General features: G+C 41.5%; 1 protein-coding gene across 4 annotated transcripts in view; it reads right to left on the reverse strand.

Annotated features, from left to right (window-relative positions):
- Positions 1-16,152, reverse strand: part of COP1 (COP1 E3 ubiquitin ligase) — a 130,706-nt gene that overhangs the window by 68,631 nt on the left and 45,923 nt on the right. For all 4 annotated transcript variants that reach the window (XM_049807615.1, XM_049807614.1, XM_049807613.1 and 1 more), the window contains one exon: positions 6,627-6,770. In XM_049807615.1, the coding sequence (XP_049663572.1) occupies positions 6,627-6,770 (144 nt within the window). The remainder of the gene's footprint in view (positions 1-6,626; positions 6,771-16,152) is intronic.

Genomic DNA, 16,152 nt, shown 5'->3' on the forward strand with positions numbered 1-16,152 from the left:
CAAATCATCATCTTCAACCAGTAGCTGCTAAGAGGATGCTTGAGGTGATACAGGTCAGGCAATGCTTTCCCTGGTTTCGCCTCTTCCACGATACATCATTAACTAGAAAATATTAGTGTCCTCAGCCCTCGTGGGTAGAAGGACTGTCCACAAACGCATCAGCAAGGAACTATCATTAAGCCACCTCTACTACTGTTAGGCACCCACACAGAAAAGCAGGTCATGACAGTCTATGATTTACTAGAAGCCTCATTCAGAAAGGCCTAAGTGGCTCCCTGAGGACCAAATGAAGCTGGCAGGCACTGCCCGTCAGGACTGCGAACTGAAGTTTGCAGCAATCCAGAGATAACCATGTCTGACATCTGAAGCCTTGTTTCCAGGCAGAGCTGTTGGTCACTGACAGAAGCAAAAGCGGTTTAGAGCCCTAGAGCTACAACAGCGAGGCTCTGGGCTGGGAGCAGTCTCCAACTAATGTCAGGGGGGTAGACACTGCACTAGACATTTATTGGTTCAAATCTGTTTCCCCTGCCATCTTATCTCCACTCAAGTCAGGGCTTCAAGGAGCTTAAGGAAAAAAAAAAGTAATCTGTAAGTTTAGCCATCACACAAAAGCAGGAAGAATACAGCCCAGGGCCAAATCTTAGAGAAACCAGTCTTCTATCTGGATGGCTTTGAGAGTACATCAGGCAGCTTCAGCAGGTAGAGGGTCCTAGAGAAAGGCAGACGTGCTGGTACCACCTTGGCTGGTTAGAAGATGGATGCTCCATGCTAGGGAAACATGAGATCCACATCTGACTGGCAAAAGAGAGCTGGGTATTACAAGCTGAACTATGAAGAAGATAATCATGTAACTATATCTTGTCAAAAAAGGAATCACCCGAGATGATGAAAATTAGGAATTACTGAGTAGGTAGAAAAATATAAAGGACCGAGTTCAACAGTTCTGTTTGAGACGTGATAGGTCTAAGGACGTAAGAAGTGTCAGGTTTGCAGAGAGAGGTAATGTTTTATCAGATCAATCAATATAGATGGAGAAAAATGAAGGGTTTCTGTGCCCAAAAGCATGTCCATTAGGTCTGGCACAGCAAAGATCAAGCTAAGCATTCTGTCCCAATGAAGTCTGATGGTGTTAACAAGGGGTTAACACTCACTTGGAAAGCATTTGTAGATAGACTGAAAGAGGAAAACAGGAACTGACAGGTGAAAAATGTTTAGGGATTTGCAGCCACTAAGTGGTTCAATTAACACATTTTAAGTCACTCACACCATAAATCTTTCATTTTTAAGGAATATGATTAAAGGATCATAATAAGACAAAACCAACCCTATTCCAGCTCTCTGCCTTAATTCTCCCCTCATCACCACCCAACTCTCTTTACAAAGTCTGAAACTAGAGCTTTCTCTTTGACATTGCAATACCCGAGCTGCTTTATAACTTAAATTCTCAAAAGTAACCTTTGTAGAGCACAATTCAGGGTTGGATCAGGTGGAGAGCAGCTCCCTCTCCAGGTGAAGGATGCTTTTTACCATGGGCTGACTGTCCTTTGGTTGTGTTCTCTGGCATCTGTGATGATACAGGCCTGAAAGAAGACTGTCCTGGAGCTGGGACATTATGAGCACATGTTGCTCTTCCATGTGGGTCCCCTGGGACCTACAAAGGGTTGAGAAGCTACTGTCATGTCCCCCCTCAAGGGAAGCACTGATCTTTCTTCCATGTCCAACACAAGCAAATTTTGTTGAATCTTCAAAGACACCTACTTTTTCAGGTTCCCTTGAGATGTTATCATGGGTAATAAATGGAATAACAGCCTTAAAAATGCATGGAGAAGCAAGTTGGAGAAGGGAAAAGGAAAGGGCAAAGGTGAGATGGACCAAAAATACAACTTACACAGCCTTCAAACAGCCTTATTTCAAACAGGTTAAGCATCAAAACCCCAGAAGTTCACAAAAAAAACCTTTCGTAGAAAACCTTTAGATGACCTGCAGCCACATCCAGGCAGAAATTGAAATGTGGAGGCTATGAGATAGGATACAAAAAATAGCTGCCTAAGGCTGAGATAATGTATAATTCAGCACTGGATTAAAAGGAGTTGTGCAAGACCATCTTTTATTTTAAATACTAGTAGCTGTATTTTTTCAGTTTTTGCTTTGATCCTTAATCTAGAAACAGGGCAATAGTTACACCCCAGAGGTTTGTCTTGACATAAGTTGTGATAGCTTTTCTTCCTAGAAGATTAGCCTAGAGAAACTCTAGTTGAAAGCTAATCACCGACCTCCAAAACACTCTAACCTTGGCATCCAATCCGCACACACAGAAATTTTGACGCTGTGAAGATTTATGTGCATCCTTCATTTTATTCTGAGACACAAGTGGGCCAGCTTGGTTAGCGTTGTCAGTCATGCTGATGTTTCTTTCACAAGCCAGTATTTTTATGGCTGAAATATCTCAAATCCAGGATCAAGTTACCCGGTGTCAACCGCGCCTCTGGCAGTGAGTGTTAAACAGAGTTAAAGCTTTTAATAAGATACAAACTGCTGTGGTCTGACCTGCTTCCGAGTGCCAAGTGCTCCAGATCCAGTCTATAACCATGAGTCAACCGATGCCCAGTAGTTTTAGGACTGAAATGTTTTAAAGGGAGTGATCTATTACTGCAAGGAACATCCACGTGAATAACAACGCTAACCAAATACTTCAGAGACATACAGACTTACATTACCATTATCAATGTTTTTAGAAACAAACAAACAAAAAAAAAACCCTCACAACCAAAAAACCATCCCCCCCCAAAAAAAACAAAACAACAAACCAAACAACCTTTTCTCTGATCAATCCAAAGAAAAACTCTAGTAAAGAGACAAATACTTTTAAAGAAAAACTTCATCTTGTTGCAAAGTAAAGCAGTTACTCTGAGAACTGAAATTCATGAAAGTTGAAGGTGTATTTCCTTATAACCTGTTTAGTGTCAAACATTTTCTGCATTGGAAATATGGGCATCCAACACAACTGCTCATGAGGTTTTTCAGCATAAAGAGAGCTCGTACCTCTCCAAATAGCAAAGACTCTATGATGAAAAAGCAAAGACTCTATGATGAAAAACACCGTACAGCAAGTTTTTGCTTAATTTAAACTTAATAGTGAGAACTCACTGCCGTTTTAAAAACCGACAGCAATATGCCCATGAACTGCTATTAGGATAGAGCGATCATGCATTTGATTTAGTGACACCGAAAAATGAAAACAATAAAATAGTAGCAGCTTCCTAAAAAAGCCTACAATGCTTTGCTTTTACTGCAGTTGACTAAACAGATGCAGCTGATTTTGGAGGTTTGTGGTAACATCTATCACTGAAGTACGGATGCTGCAGAGTGGTAAGCACACAGAATACTAAACATGGATTTCAAAAGCGTATTTACCTAACCACACTTGCACATCACCTATTGTAGATTAACAAGGCCTAAAGCCAATTTTTTACCTGAACGCTAGATCTCCTTATTTTTCTCCCCCTGCAACTTATGCCAAAACAACAAATCTGCCTCTTGAATAAATCAGAGAAGAGCTGTGGCTCGCTGCTAGCTGTTCATCCTCTTCTCGTCCTTTCCAATCTCCTTCTGTGCGGAGGAACTACAGATTATTGTCTGCCATAGCTAGGGACACAGCAAGTCATAATTAGCTCACAGGGTGCTGTTTATAGCTACTACACAATGCCAGGATTTGTTTCTGTACTGAAGCTATGAATCTGTAAATGGGATTTTTATGAGGATTTATGTGTCATCTTGTGTTTTTCCTGGAAGCTTATGCCACTGTCATTCCCGGGGGATGTGATGCACATTTACCAGAAGCCCAACACACCAACTTCCTCTCCATTCTTAAAAACAGGCATGAGAAAGCTCAGCAGATGATGAAAAAAGAATGTATTTAAGAAGCAGGTGGGTGTAAAAAAAAAAGGGGGTTAGAAAAGAGGAAGAAACACTCAGCTACAGCTGGTACCAGGGCTCTGCTCCAGAAAAGCCTACAATCAATTACTGCTGGCATGAAGCTCAACCTTTCAGCAGGCGCCCAGCTGGCACACAGCAGAGCAGGGCTTCCCTTACCACAGCTGCTCCAGGCCAGCAGACTTGCTCTTGGCCAGACATGACTCTTGCAAATGTTGTCACCTGTCTGCTTTTATAAAAGCCCATCAGAGCTGCTGCTCCTCCAAAAGCTGAGTCACCAATGTAACCACAAATGATTTATGTTCCAGCATCATCACTCTGAACAAGGTTAACCAGGATCAATTTAGGGTGAGCATCCCATGATGTGTCTTTGAAAGCCAAAGTGCCTGCAGACAGACAGCTCTGGTGCCGCGTGAGGATGGAAAGGACATTACAAGCTGTGCCGGTGTCACACACCAGCTTCAACAGAAGAGACATGTCACTGAATCCCATCTGCACACAGACTCCTGCATCTCTGCTGCGAAGAGAGGTACCACCCATGTGCCACAGCAGAAATACATCTGTCTTCAATATCAGAAAGGGCACTAGCAGGTAGAGTAAGCCTCTGGAAGAAGCTGCACCTCCAGCCAAATTATGATCAACAGCTTTAAGCCAAGGCTTTTTACAAAGAACAGGCTCCACTTGTTTAGATTTTTTTATTATAATACACACACATTTTCAGCATACTGCAATATTCTGTAATGAAATTACAGCCTTCATGTATAACTTCTCCCTCAAGCTACACCACTTCAGAATACCAAGTTATTATGCTGCTCGACACTGCACCAGCAAGACCCAGCACCAGTGACTGGCAGCACAGCTAATGGATATAGTAAGGATGCACTCAACTAACAGCCTAACTTTATCTGTCAAAACCAAGAGCACCCACATGCTGAAGGAAGGCTGATATAACGTGGAGGTGCCAATGGGAAAAAAAATGCATTTCTCTGGAGGAATGAGAGAAACTAGGGCAAAGAAATGAAAGAAGAGGACCCAGTCCACCTCCACTGAGGCACATAGCATCAGAGGACAATGCATTTAGCGTCATCATATATATATATAATTTATATATGCATGAAATTTGAGGAAGAGAAGAAATCTTAAATGCAAGCAGTGTCTTGTCTGGAGCACAAACCTGACAAGAGTAACATCAGTGAAGGTGCTAACATGGCTCTTCTCACCAGCAGCTGCTGGAGAAGGGAGAACAAACAACCAACTATCTAATGACTGGCAGGATCATTGGGGTAGATCCCTGTCAAATTTGAAGTAGCAAGTCTGGAAGTCTTCTCAGACAGACTGAGAAATACCAAACACACATTGCTTCTCCCCTTCTTAAGGCAAAAGGTATTAATCGACTGCTAGATGGTTCTCCTATTATTCTGCTCTTCTCTCCAGAATAATGAAGCTGAATAGTGTGAACTCTGCTATGACTCAGCCAAAAATGCTGAACATTTTACAAGTCCAGCAAAACACAAGCTCCATAATCAGTATGGCTTATCAATACAAATCCCTCTCAGACTGTTTTTACCCATCTTGAAAACCAGTCCTAGGGCCAGTTGCATTTACACCTTTTCCTTCACAAAACAGTGTTACACAATTCCTATGAATAATCAGCATGACTGATACAGGAGTGACTGATCTATCTTAAGAAATGCATCAACTAAAAAACTAAATGTGACTTTTACACTATAAAGCAGGCTTGCAAACATTATTAATCTTGTTGCACAACATTTTGTTTTCGTAGAAGCCAGACTGTTACATAAATTTATTACTTACACTTTTGTGGGTGCTTTACTGTTTTTAAAATGTAGAGTACCAAAAAACCCAAATGAGTTCAGCAGAGATGCTGGAGACTTGTATTATAATACTGAGTTGGTTTGATTGCCTGTATTATTTACTTTTGAGCTTTAACAGAATTTTTTAATTAGGATTTTTAAGTTATGTTAGCTGGATTCTTTCAATTGAAGTTCTGACATGGTGGTCTATATTTCTTTGGTTTAAGTCATCTAAAAAGATAAAAAAATAAATAGGTTGACAGTAACGATATAAATAGGTTGACAGTAACGATAGCAGTACAGCAGCAAAAATCAAGCAAGGTCTCTTCCCAAGAGCTTGTATTATGAGGCCCAGCAGAACAGTACTTCAGGCAGACAAATTCATAGGCAGAAGGTGCAAATAAGGCACATTTCCTGTGGACTAGCAGCCTCTCAGCAGAATGGAAATGATCTGGTTGATGAAGAGAAGAAAGCATGAAGGAATCTGATGCCATTAGGAAGAACTGGGCACAGAAGTTACCTTGAGACAACCTAAGACTTTACCTGGAGCATATCTACTACTCCGCTTTTACTCTTCTTTTAACTGATTAGGTATCCAATGGCATTTGCAAGGAACACAAAAACAGTTTACTACCCTATGTCTCTTTCTCCTCCAGATACATGGGCCTGCTATCACCTTGGGATGAGCCCAGCATACACAAGTAACAGTGCTTGTGCCACCTGATCCCACCCTAAATTCAAAGCAAGCTTTCCATTGGCTCCCGCTTTCCTCCTTTCCCCTCCCATTCCCACAATGGATAAAGAAAGCAAAGCCGCTACTGCAAGTGAACAAGCAAATTAAAAAGGCCCTCTGAGTTCAAATACAAAGTCAACACCTACCTGATTTTGGAATTACAGGTCATTTCATTCTCAGGGTAGTGAATATCCACCGCGTCCTGAATGACTGTACCATACTCATAGACTTTAATCTTCTTTGTCACCCCAGCGATGGCAAAGTAGTCACAGTCTCGGTCGAACTCAATACTGAGGAACAAAAGCATAGGTTGAGAACTACGTAACACAACACATATGCTTACCAGCAGGGCATTTTACCACCTAAACATCTTGGTATGGCAGAGCTAAGAATCACAATTTGCAGTTAGCAAATACCCAGTTCACAACACCTCGGTCAGGTCTGGCACATGCCAACAGCATGGAGTTCTTGCTGTCAGACACCATTTTCTAATCCCCTCCATACACACCCACTTCTCCATTTACTGAAACAGACTTTTTGTGGTAGCACAATCTCCCTCCTGCAGACAGGATCTTTGTTTAGATGCTCTAGAGGTTTTCCAGTTCAACTACACCAGCTACATTACATGGTAACCAAACGTCAAAGCTGACAGCTCGCCCTGGAAACGTGCTTAATATTCAGCTGCATGCTCTATGATCAACGTGCTATGGGATGACTGCCCATTGATTTCTCTCAGTTGCACCGCTGCATCCCTTAGCTCCTATATACAGCAGCTTGGTGAACTTTAAGTGTTAATGCACAGCAAACCAGTACTTGTGGAAAAAACCCTTCTAAATTCCCAGAGTAACAACAGAAGGTCGAAACATATATCATCAGTACTGTAAAAGCCATGCATGCTATGACTTCCACTTAGGGTTGCTCTTGGAAACCGAGGCACCTTTTTTCTTGAACTGCAGGGCAAGTTTGTAATAGATATCAATGAAGTTGGAAGTAAAAGCAGTCACCTTGTAACAAAGTTAAGCTGCAAATGAGAAAAGCCTGAGGTTGTACATGAAATACATCTGAGAGAAAGGCAGGCAGCAGATTATAAACAGCTAATGTCATTGCCACCTTCGCAGCTTGGAAGGGCTCAAGAGAAATCTCTTAGACATCTAGCAGTCAGGGAAGTCCGCCTGCTTCCTAGGAGCCCCTGCCCTGCCTGCAGTAACACGGGTTGCAGACAGGGCAGGTTGGATGTGCACATACACGTACCTCCTTTCAGAAGCATCGGCCTCAGTGAGAAACCAGTTTGCTCCTCCTCCCAGAAAGGGTTTGGAGGTAGCATTTGCCCTCAGTCAAATGATCAGTAACCAGCTCTCCTCAAGTCTCTTGACTAAGCAATTAATCTACTACTTTGAGAAGTGTCTTTCAAGGTTCTTCCACTCAGTAATTCATTTCCGTCTCTGTTGTCCCTGTCACATTTTGTTCTTCCAAGAAGCCAGAGCATTTGTGAACCAGGCAGCAAGTTCTGAACAGCAGCAGAGAAAACTGAATTTAAACTGATTTCACATTCATACAGCTTGAAAAGTCCTGAGAGCAGGGGTATTTAAGGTACCTTTCTACAATTAGAAAACATTAAACCAATTAGAAGAAGAAAGAGGGCTCATTAGGCTGCCCTCATAGCTATAACAGCTAGAGTTTTCTACCCCTCAACATAGCTGAGAAGTCAGAAGCACTGCAATGCTTTCAAGGGAAGATAAATTTAAATGCCAACAGAGTTTTCAAGTCCTTGTAAAGGAGATATCATCAAGTTATTTTTAAACTATGGAGAGAAAGGATTGTCGATATGCAGCCCGACAGTATAAAATCATTCAATGAAGCAGCTTGCAACTTGGCCTTTTAACTCAGGCACCTAAACTTCTCCAAAGCAGAGGCAAGAGATGGTCCCACTCATGACTGCTTGCTTGCTAGAGGAGAAACAAGCTAGTTGGGTCAAGCCCACAAAATTGCGAGCCTCCAAAAAGCAAGGAAAAGGAACACGCTGACGGCTGAGGAATAAAGCAAGCAAGCATGCATCTATTTAAATAAAACAGGAGATGGAAAGAAGTCATCTAAGCAGCCAGACTGCTCTCCCCCTGCCCCAGACCTACCCTAGTCTAATCACTTTTTATACAAACAGGACTAAAGCACCGTTCAGGCCTGTCTTGTCTTGTCAGCTCTCCCTGTTCTCTCGAAGAATTTTATAATTGAAAGCCTCTATAACAATACAATAGATTTATTTGTACCACAATCTTAATTGAACCACTGCCTCAGCTCCTGCTCACTGCCCTGTGGATTCAGGTAAAGCACAACTAAACTGATGGCAGCGATTCATCTACTTGGGTTCAATTTATACCCTTAGCCTTCTGCTGAAGAAAAAAAAAAAAAAGTATTACAATGTCTGGTAAAAAGCCAAGTTATTAGAACAGAATAGAAGCTCTCTCACCTGAGGTGGGTTTGCTTCTATAGCATTAATTTATTTTTTTTTTTTTAGCATAGAGACATGCTGTAGACATAACAAATGAGTATTTCAATATGTCTATAAAAGTTAATGCATCATTAAAAAAATTAATAAAAAGCATCAACCAATGAAATTGATCGGCAGACCTGTGACCTTCAAACAGCATCAAAGACACTGCAGGGAGGAAAAGGATGCAGAAATAAACCACCACCTGTACAGATGTTTGTTGGCTGTGAGGCAGGCAGGCAAACCCAACACAGCAAGCTTAACGCACACTTGAGTCGTCTACACCATCATCTATGCACAGTCCTGGTACAACAAGTATTCTCACTTTCTGCCAGTCGGCTTTTAGCAAGCAATTTATAAAGAAAAATATGAAAAAATCTAAGTAGTTAATCAAGTGGATTATTTACCATATGAAACTATTCCTAATATTTGCAAAGGTCTGCTTCCCCCTGGGCTAATCAGGATTAGGACAAACAGCCCACTTGCATAGCAACAGTTATTTTCATGCTTTTTCCTACAAAGTCTTCTAAATACGTTTAGTATTAAGCAAGGCTTATTTGCATTTAACTAGCTTGATGGTATTCCTGTCACTTACTGCTTGAACTCCTTGTGTCAATGTAAGCGCTTGCTTATGTACAAGCTTATCTATATGAAAATTCACAAAAGGACTTAGTTTTATTTTGTCAAAAGACACAACAGGGGCAGCTCTGAAGAACAACATTCTGGTTTCCAGGTGACACATTTCTACAGTCAAAGTGAATTAGTCATTAGCATAACGATAACATGCAGTAAGAATAATAGGAAATACTTTATCCTTTTTGTCAAAAAGGCCATCGAGTCAAGAGATAAACCAGCTAGACAACAGCATCCACTTCACATGGCGAGAAGCACAGAGCCACCAGCAACCCAAAGCAAGACATAAAACATGCATGCAATGGCTATTAGTGTCCTGCTAAAATAAGAGCAGTGTGTTTTGGTAGCACTATGTTAAGTAGACTTAACTTGGGAGTGACAATGAATGTTTTCACCATCTCAGAGAGCAGACTGAGCACCAACTATCTGTGTGTGCTACAAGCCTACCTCAGTCCTAGCATGAAGCAACCTCCTCTAGAGACAGGAGACCAGTTCGGACATTTTTGGTTTGGTATTTTTAAGGAAGCACTGGAGGTAAGGCATATTTTAGATCATTTGAACATCCAGTGAAGTTCCCTTTTGGGCTGGCAATGGTCCTTGCTCCTCAAAGATGTGCATATTAGAAACAATTAGCAATTGCTCCTTTATTTTTTTTTCCCAACCTACTTTTAACTCCGTATTTCTGACCAACAAAGACTACCTAAATTTTTATAAGGAATCTTCTGGGGACACAAGAACTCCTGGATATTTGAAAAAGACTTACAAATGTGCAACAGAATTTACTTACAAAAATCAAATTGAAAGGAACAGATTGTTTGTTTTGTTCCAGGGAAAACAGAAGAGAGTGTCCTAGTTTCAGCTGGGATAGAGTTAACTGTCTTCCTAGTAGCTGGTACAGTGCTATGTTTTGAGTTCAGTATGCGAAGAATGTTGATAACACTGATGTTTTCAGTTGTTGCTCAGTAGTGTTTAGACTAAAGTCAAGGATTTTTCAGCTTCTCATGCCCAGCCAGCGAGAAAGCTGGAGGGGCACAAGAAGTTGGCACAGGACACAGCCAGGGCAGCTGACCCAAACTGGCCAACAGGGTATTCCATACCATGGGACATCCCATCTAGTATAGGAACTGGGGAGTGGGGGCAGGGAATCACCGCTCAGGGACTAGCTGGGTGTCAATCGGCAGGTGGTGAGCAATCGCACTGCGCATCATTTGTACATTCCAATCCTTTTATTATTACTGTTGTCATTTTATTAGTGTTATCATTATTAATTTCTTCTTTTCTGTTCTATTAAACCATTCTTATCTCAACCCACAAGTTTTACTTTTCCCGATTTTCTCCCCCATCCCACTGGGGGGGGAGGGGGGGGGGGGGGGGAGTGACCAGCTGCATGGTGCTTTGTTACTGGCTGGGGTTAAACCACAACAGAGAGACATCTCCCATTCCCAAGTCACTGTTTTCTTTTTCCGAAGAAGTTAATGACTGGTGTCCTATGGAAATACCACTAAGAGCTGATAGAAAATAAACACATTCTCGAGGGTTTTGGTTTCTCTGCTGCTTAGCTTTATTCTCAATCTGTGAGATTATAAATAATTTTATTTTAATACTAAAACCTATGACCTTGGGGAGCACTCATAGCTAAAAAAAAGGAATTATGAAATAAATTACTTCTGAAATGTGTCTGGAAGCTTGGCTTGGTGTTGAGGGTAGACCAGTGGGGAAAAGAGTAAAGAATAAGTATTTACCAGTTCTGCCACTGTATAAAGCCTTGCTACATTCGCATCCTGATGGTGCGTGCAGTTGTTCTCCACATCCCAGGAGGACACATTGGAGTTAGAGAACACATACAGATGGACAACTAAATTGATTGGAGCAACTGCCTTACCAAAAGAGTTATGAACAAGGTGACAATAAGACTGATGTTCAACAAGTCACTCTACACTAGAGCTAGGAGGCACTCATCAGAAGATTGATTTGGGACAGATGAGGGTTCCCCCCCCTCCCAGTTACACTTTAAAAGCCCCTCCCACCCTCCACCACTCCAGGTACTTACTCCTGCAGGATATGATGATGGCAGAGTGAGCCTGACAACAGTAATCCATGAACAACTGGTCTGTACCAGATATTGAGAGAAATAAACATGGATACACCCTTTTGTATCCCCGGTGTAATAACTGTGGATGCTGGGAGGCTGCAAGGAGACAACTCTACAGATAGTAACCAGGTTGGCTGCTCTGTGGTCTTCTGCAACAACAGCATGGGGCTAGATGCCCTCCAAACCAAGCCCTGGGGCAACTCACACTGTACTTGAAATTGCAGTTTGAAACGCCCCAGGGGTCAGACTGGAGGGGCACCTAGCCCAGGGAGCTTCTGTGAGAAATGGGTATGTGCTATATCTACTCCTTCAAATCGGAGGGGGTGGTTGCATCTAACCACATTTGCCTTTAACGGCATCACTAGTTACAATTAAAGGTCTGCAGTCAACTGCTCCTCTCTTCTTTCCACATACACACTCTACAATTGCTACTATAATCATAAATGCCTCAGCTGTGACTGTAGGAGTTGCCATTTCCACAAAGTAGATGACTCAGTCCCCCATGGGACTATATATATGTGTGTGTGTGTGTATATATATATATATATATATATATATTTTCCTCCCTGACTATACCAAAGCCTTTCAGCTCTACTTCTTACTAATATGGTTCTGTTTCTATTTCTGTATCTCTAACCCCAACTGCTATCTTGCTGTGGCCCCATATGTATTTGCAACTTGGATATACTGTTTTCAGTTTCAGGGGACTTAATTGGTGGAAGGAAGGAGAGATAATGGCAGCTTTTGCTCTTCACTTATATTTCCTTGCAGTCTTTCTCACTTTGTGCTTCTGCTCCCTGGCCTCCAAGGGATATCATGTCACTTCTAACAATCCCAGGTCCCACCATCTTATAGCCTGGTGGCCCATCTTCAATGCCCATTTTGAAGTATAGAAGTCAAAGATTAGAAATTTAGGTTATAATCCAACACCATGGCCACCACTGCAGACTGTTCAGCAACTGGGACCAATACAGAAATTGGTATTAATATCACATACCTTAGAGACTGTTTTTACAGCAGACTGATATTTTAAGGCAAAGTAATTAGTGTCACTAAGCATGCACTAGCATACTAATTTGTAGTTTTTAAAAACAAAGCTATATTCAGGCATAGGAAGCTGCTGTTAAGAGTGCTCAGATTTTGTGCTCCATCAGCTCAAAGTCTGTTTTTTGTCACATATAAAAACAAAGGCTACTGAGATTAAGTATATGAAGTTTTGGTATCAAAAGACTGTTTTGCTAAAGCTGTGAGTGGTTGAAATTAAAAGTGTTGGGGGTTTTTGTTTGTTTGTTTTTAATAAAGCAACAGTTTAATTAGTTACTTCTTACTCCAAAGCAGCACCTAAATAGCAGTCACTGCTGCTATTCTGAAGTCCTTAACCTGTGCCACAGGGACAAGGCTAGACCACTGCTGGTTGAATATATTCCGTGATTCAAACCCCCGTGCTACTAAATGTTTTCCAAAATATAAACTGAGAAAACATACCACAATCCCAGACAGGTTATTGCAATCTCTACTCAGGAAGAACCACCTAAAGAAAAACCCTTTGATTCTCTAGACTGCTACATGGATAAGCTAACTGTATAAATCAGACTCCACTCAAATCATCCTATCAGAGAGCAAACACCTTCATCCCCAAGAATCACATTAACTTGGGCTAGATGTGACCCCCAGATTACCAGAAAATTGCCGATTTGTCCTCTAATCAAGGTAAAGTTGTCTTTGCTACTATTAATTATGGCCTCTCAATGGATCAGATTTAAGTCTAACCGAAGTCTAATGAAAACCATGGGACAGAGGACCCCAAACTATTTCAGTTTGTTCCTATTCCTTGGAGTTGTTTGCGATATTGCAGCTCCAGGTTCAGCAGCACCAGCTGCTGTTGAATGGACCTTCCATTCAAGGGGTACCCTCCCTGCCATCATACATCCTCCAGGCTTCAAACATGTGATGGGAATACGCTCCCCCTAAGCAAACCTCTATTTGAAGCATAAAAAGATGACACTGGAAATTCAGCTCTGTGTGATGATTATCTCCCCCCACCCCCCCCAGCTGGGCAACAGACAGGGAAGGGCATTATAACATTTAATCAAAGCCTGCACTGCACAGAGAAGGACAGACCTCAGCTCTGGGCTCCCTCTAGGGAAGACATTATTGCACCAGTCATGCTGCAGTCACACTTCCAGCATCTTTCTTGCAGCCACAGTAGCCTGGAGTTTTATTTTGCCCCATTTGAAAAAAGGCATAAAAAGGTACTACGTTGACAAAGTAATGTCATTAGACCTAGTTCCAGGCCCACTTCATGCTCACAAAAATCCTTTTAAGTGTAATGAAATGCCATCAGTTCTAACAGAGACCACTTAGTGATACTCTCATTCCATAAAGAGCTTGTTTAAAGGAGACTATTAAATCTGAATTGAGGAGGTTTGGTGGGCTTAGTTCCATCTCACAGCTCTGAAATCAAAACCAACAGAGCTACTTTCATGCTTTGTCATCACCAGATAAGACAGAATCATTCTTTTTTTTTAAACTGAATGAGAGAATATACTATGCTACGAGAGATTAATTATGCTTCCTGCAATAGCTCAACTTTCAGAACGATGATCCCCTCTGCTTTGGGGGGAAGGCAACCTTGAACCTAATCTCCTCTAAATACAACCCAGAATCTCCCAGGAAGCCATAGCAGACTTCCAGCCTTGTCTATAAGACCCTATAGCTAGCGACATCCTGTTCTACTGCGTAAATTTTTTTTTTTCACACATGTATTCAGGGGAACCTGGCTTAATTAGCACTAATGATGAGAAAACCTATAGGGAACTACTGAATTTTGCAAGCAACTGAACATAAAGCGTATTGATGAAAAGCCACTTTACTGCTAGGCGATGCTCTTCTGCATGCTGAAGAGACGATGACGACAATCCCAGGGTTTATATGCCAGATACACAGAAGTACAATGAGCCAAAGCCATTGCAAAAAACTACCATGCAAGTTAATGAGGATTAGATTCAGTTTTTCCACAAACACCATTTTAAATAAGCTAGAGTAGAGAAATGTTAACTAACAGTGCCAACAGTTAAATGCAGAATGTTTCTTACAACACTATTTAAAATTCAAGCCAAATTATCAGTCTGCCTGCTGTAATATTTTGGGTAGCCTATTTATATTTGAAAACCAGGATCTGCCATTTCTCCCAGCTGGGCTCATACACAGTAGGGTACGAACAGCTCTGACAGTAGCACGAGCACAGCCTTAGTTACAAAATACTAAGGTGGAAGAGGCTTTAAGTCTCCAAACATACTCAGCTGCCTTCTTTCTGCATTCAAGCTTGGGAAATATTTCCAGAAAGGAAGGCAAAGACACACACAAAGAAATACATCTGAAAGAGCTCAGCACAGCAAACCTCCATCAGTACTGAGACTGTAAACAACACAGTCTGTCCATAGCTTCAATTCATGATTCCTCCGTGATTTAGCTGCAGCAGTGGAAGACATTTCTGTGTCCAGCTGACCACACTGTCAGAGTTCCCATTTCTCAGAACAAATCACACCCCAGACCAGTGCCCCAGTACACAGCCTGCCGTATTATTAACCCAAGCCTCCAAGTTCGCTCAACACTGTCGCCAGCTCTTCTGCCAGACACCCTGCAACAGAGCATCAGGAGGGACAGCTGGAGGGAATAACCTCTTTAGACACCTCAGCTCAATCCAACAGGCACCATGAGTCAGGACACCAGCCTTCATAAATATCGGGTCCATACACTGCAGATGAGACGTCTCAAGGAGCCAAAGAATAAGCTGGGACAATTAACTCCGATGGTTCTGCTGCCTGGTGATGATAGAATGAGGTTAAAATTCCATTTGAAGCATTTTTTCATCCAACTGCTAAATCTGTTTCAGGAGATTGTTTTGATAGTGTTTTGAATCTTTTTTGATCAGTATTTTCTATGCTATCCTTAAATTACTCTTTAGAATCAAAGGTGCTTATGAATACCCTTAATTTCACTCAGTATCATATAGAAAAACTTGATCTTCCACCTTCATTTGCACACATGTATACACACACTTGTATGTAATTCTGTAAGAACATAAGTGTCACTTCATAACTTATTCTGCAGAACACCTATGCAGCATATAAATCGCAAACACCTCTGTCTTAGAGTCTGTATTTATTGATAGAGACAATATGAATAATCATTAGCTCAAGCCTCTTCTCCAAGCTGAGCTGCTTGTAAGGTTTTTTTCTCAGAACTGTTTAAGCCCGCACCATACATCTTTGCATGCCTTAACAGACTACCTCAGTATATTTTTTTCAACTACCTACCATTTTACAGACTAACTAACAAAAAATCTGAAGGCATGCTAATGCTTTTCAGATAATGACCTCCTAGCAAATTCAGGCATTTCCAACAAATATGGCTAGAGAATTAAAAGCACACTGTAATAAGCTACAGAAATATTCTATTA

Source organism: Accipiter gentilis, chromosome 8 (genome assembly GCF_929443795.1).
Source record: "Accipiter gentilis chromosome 8, bAccGen1.1, whole genome shotgun sequence".
In the NCBI taxonomy this organism is placed as follows: domain Eukaryota; kingdom Metazoa; phylum Chordata; class Aves; order Accipitriformes; family Accipitridae; genus Astur; species Astur gentilis.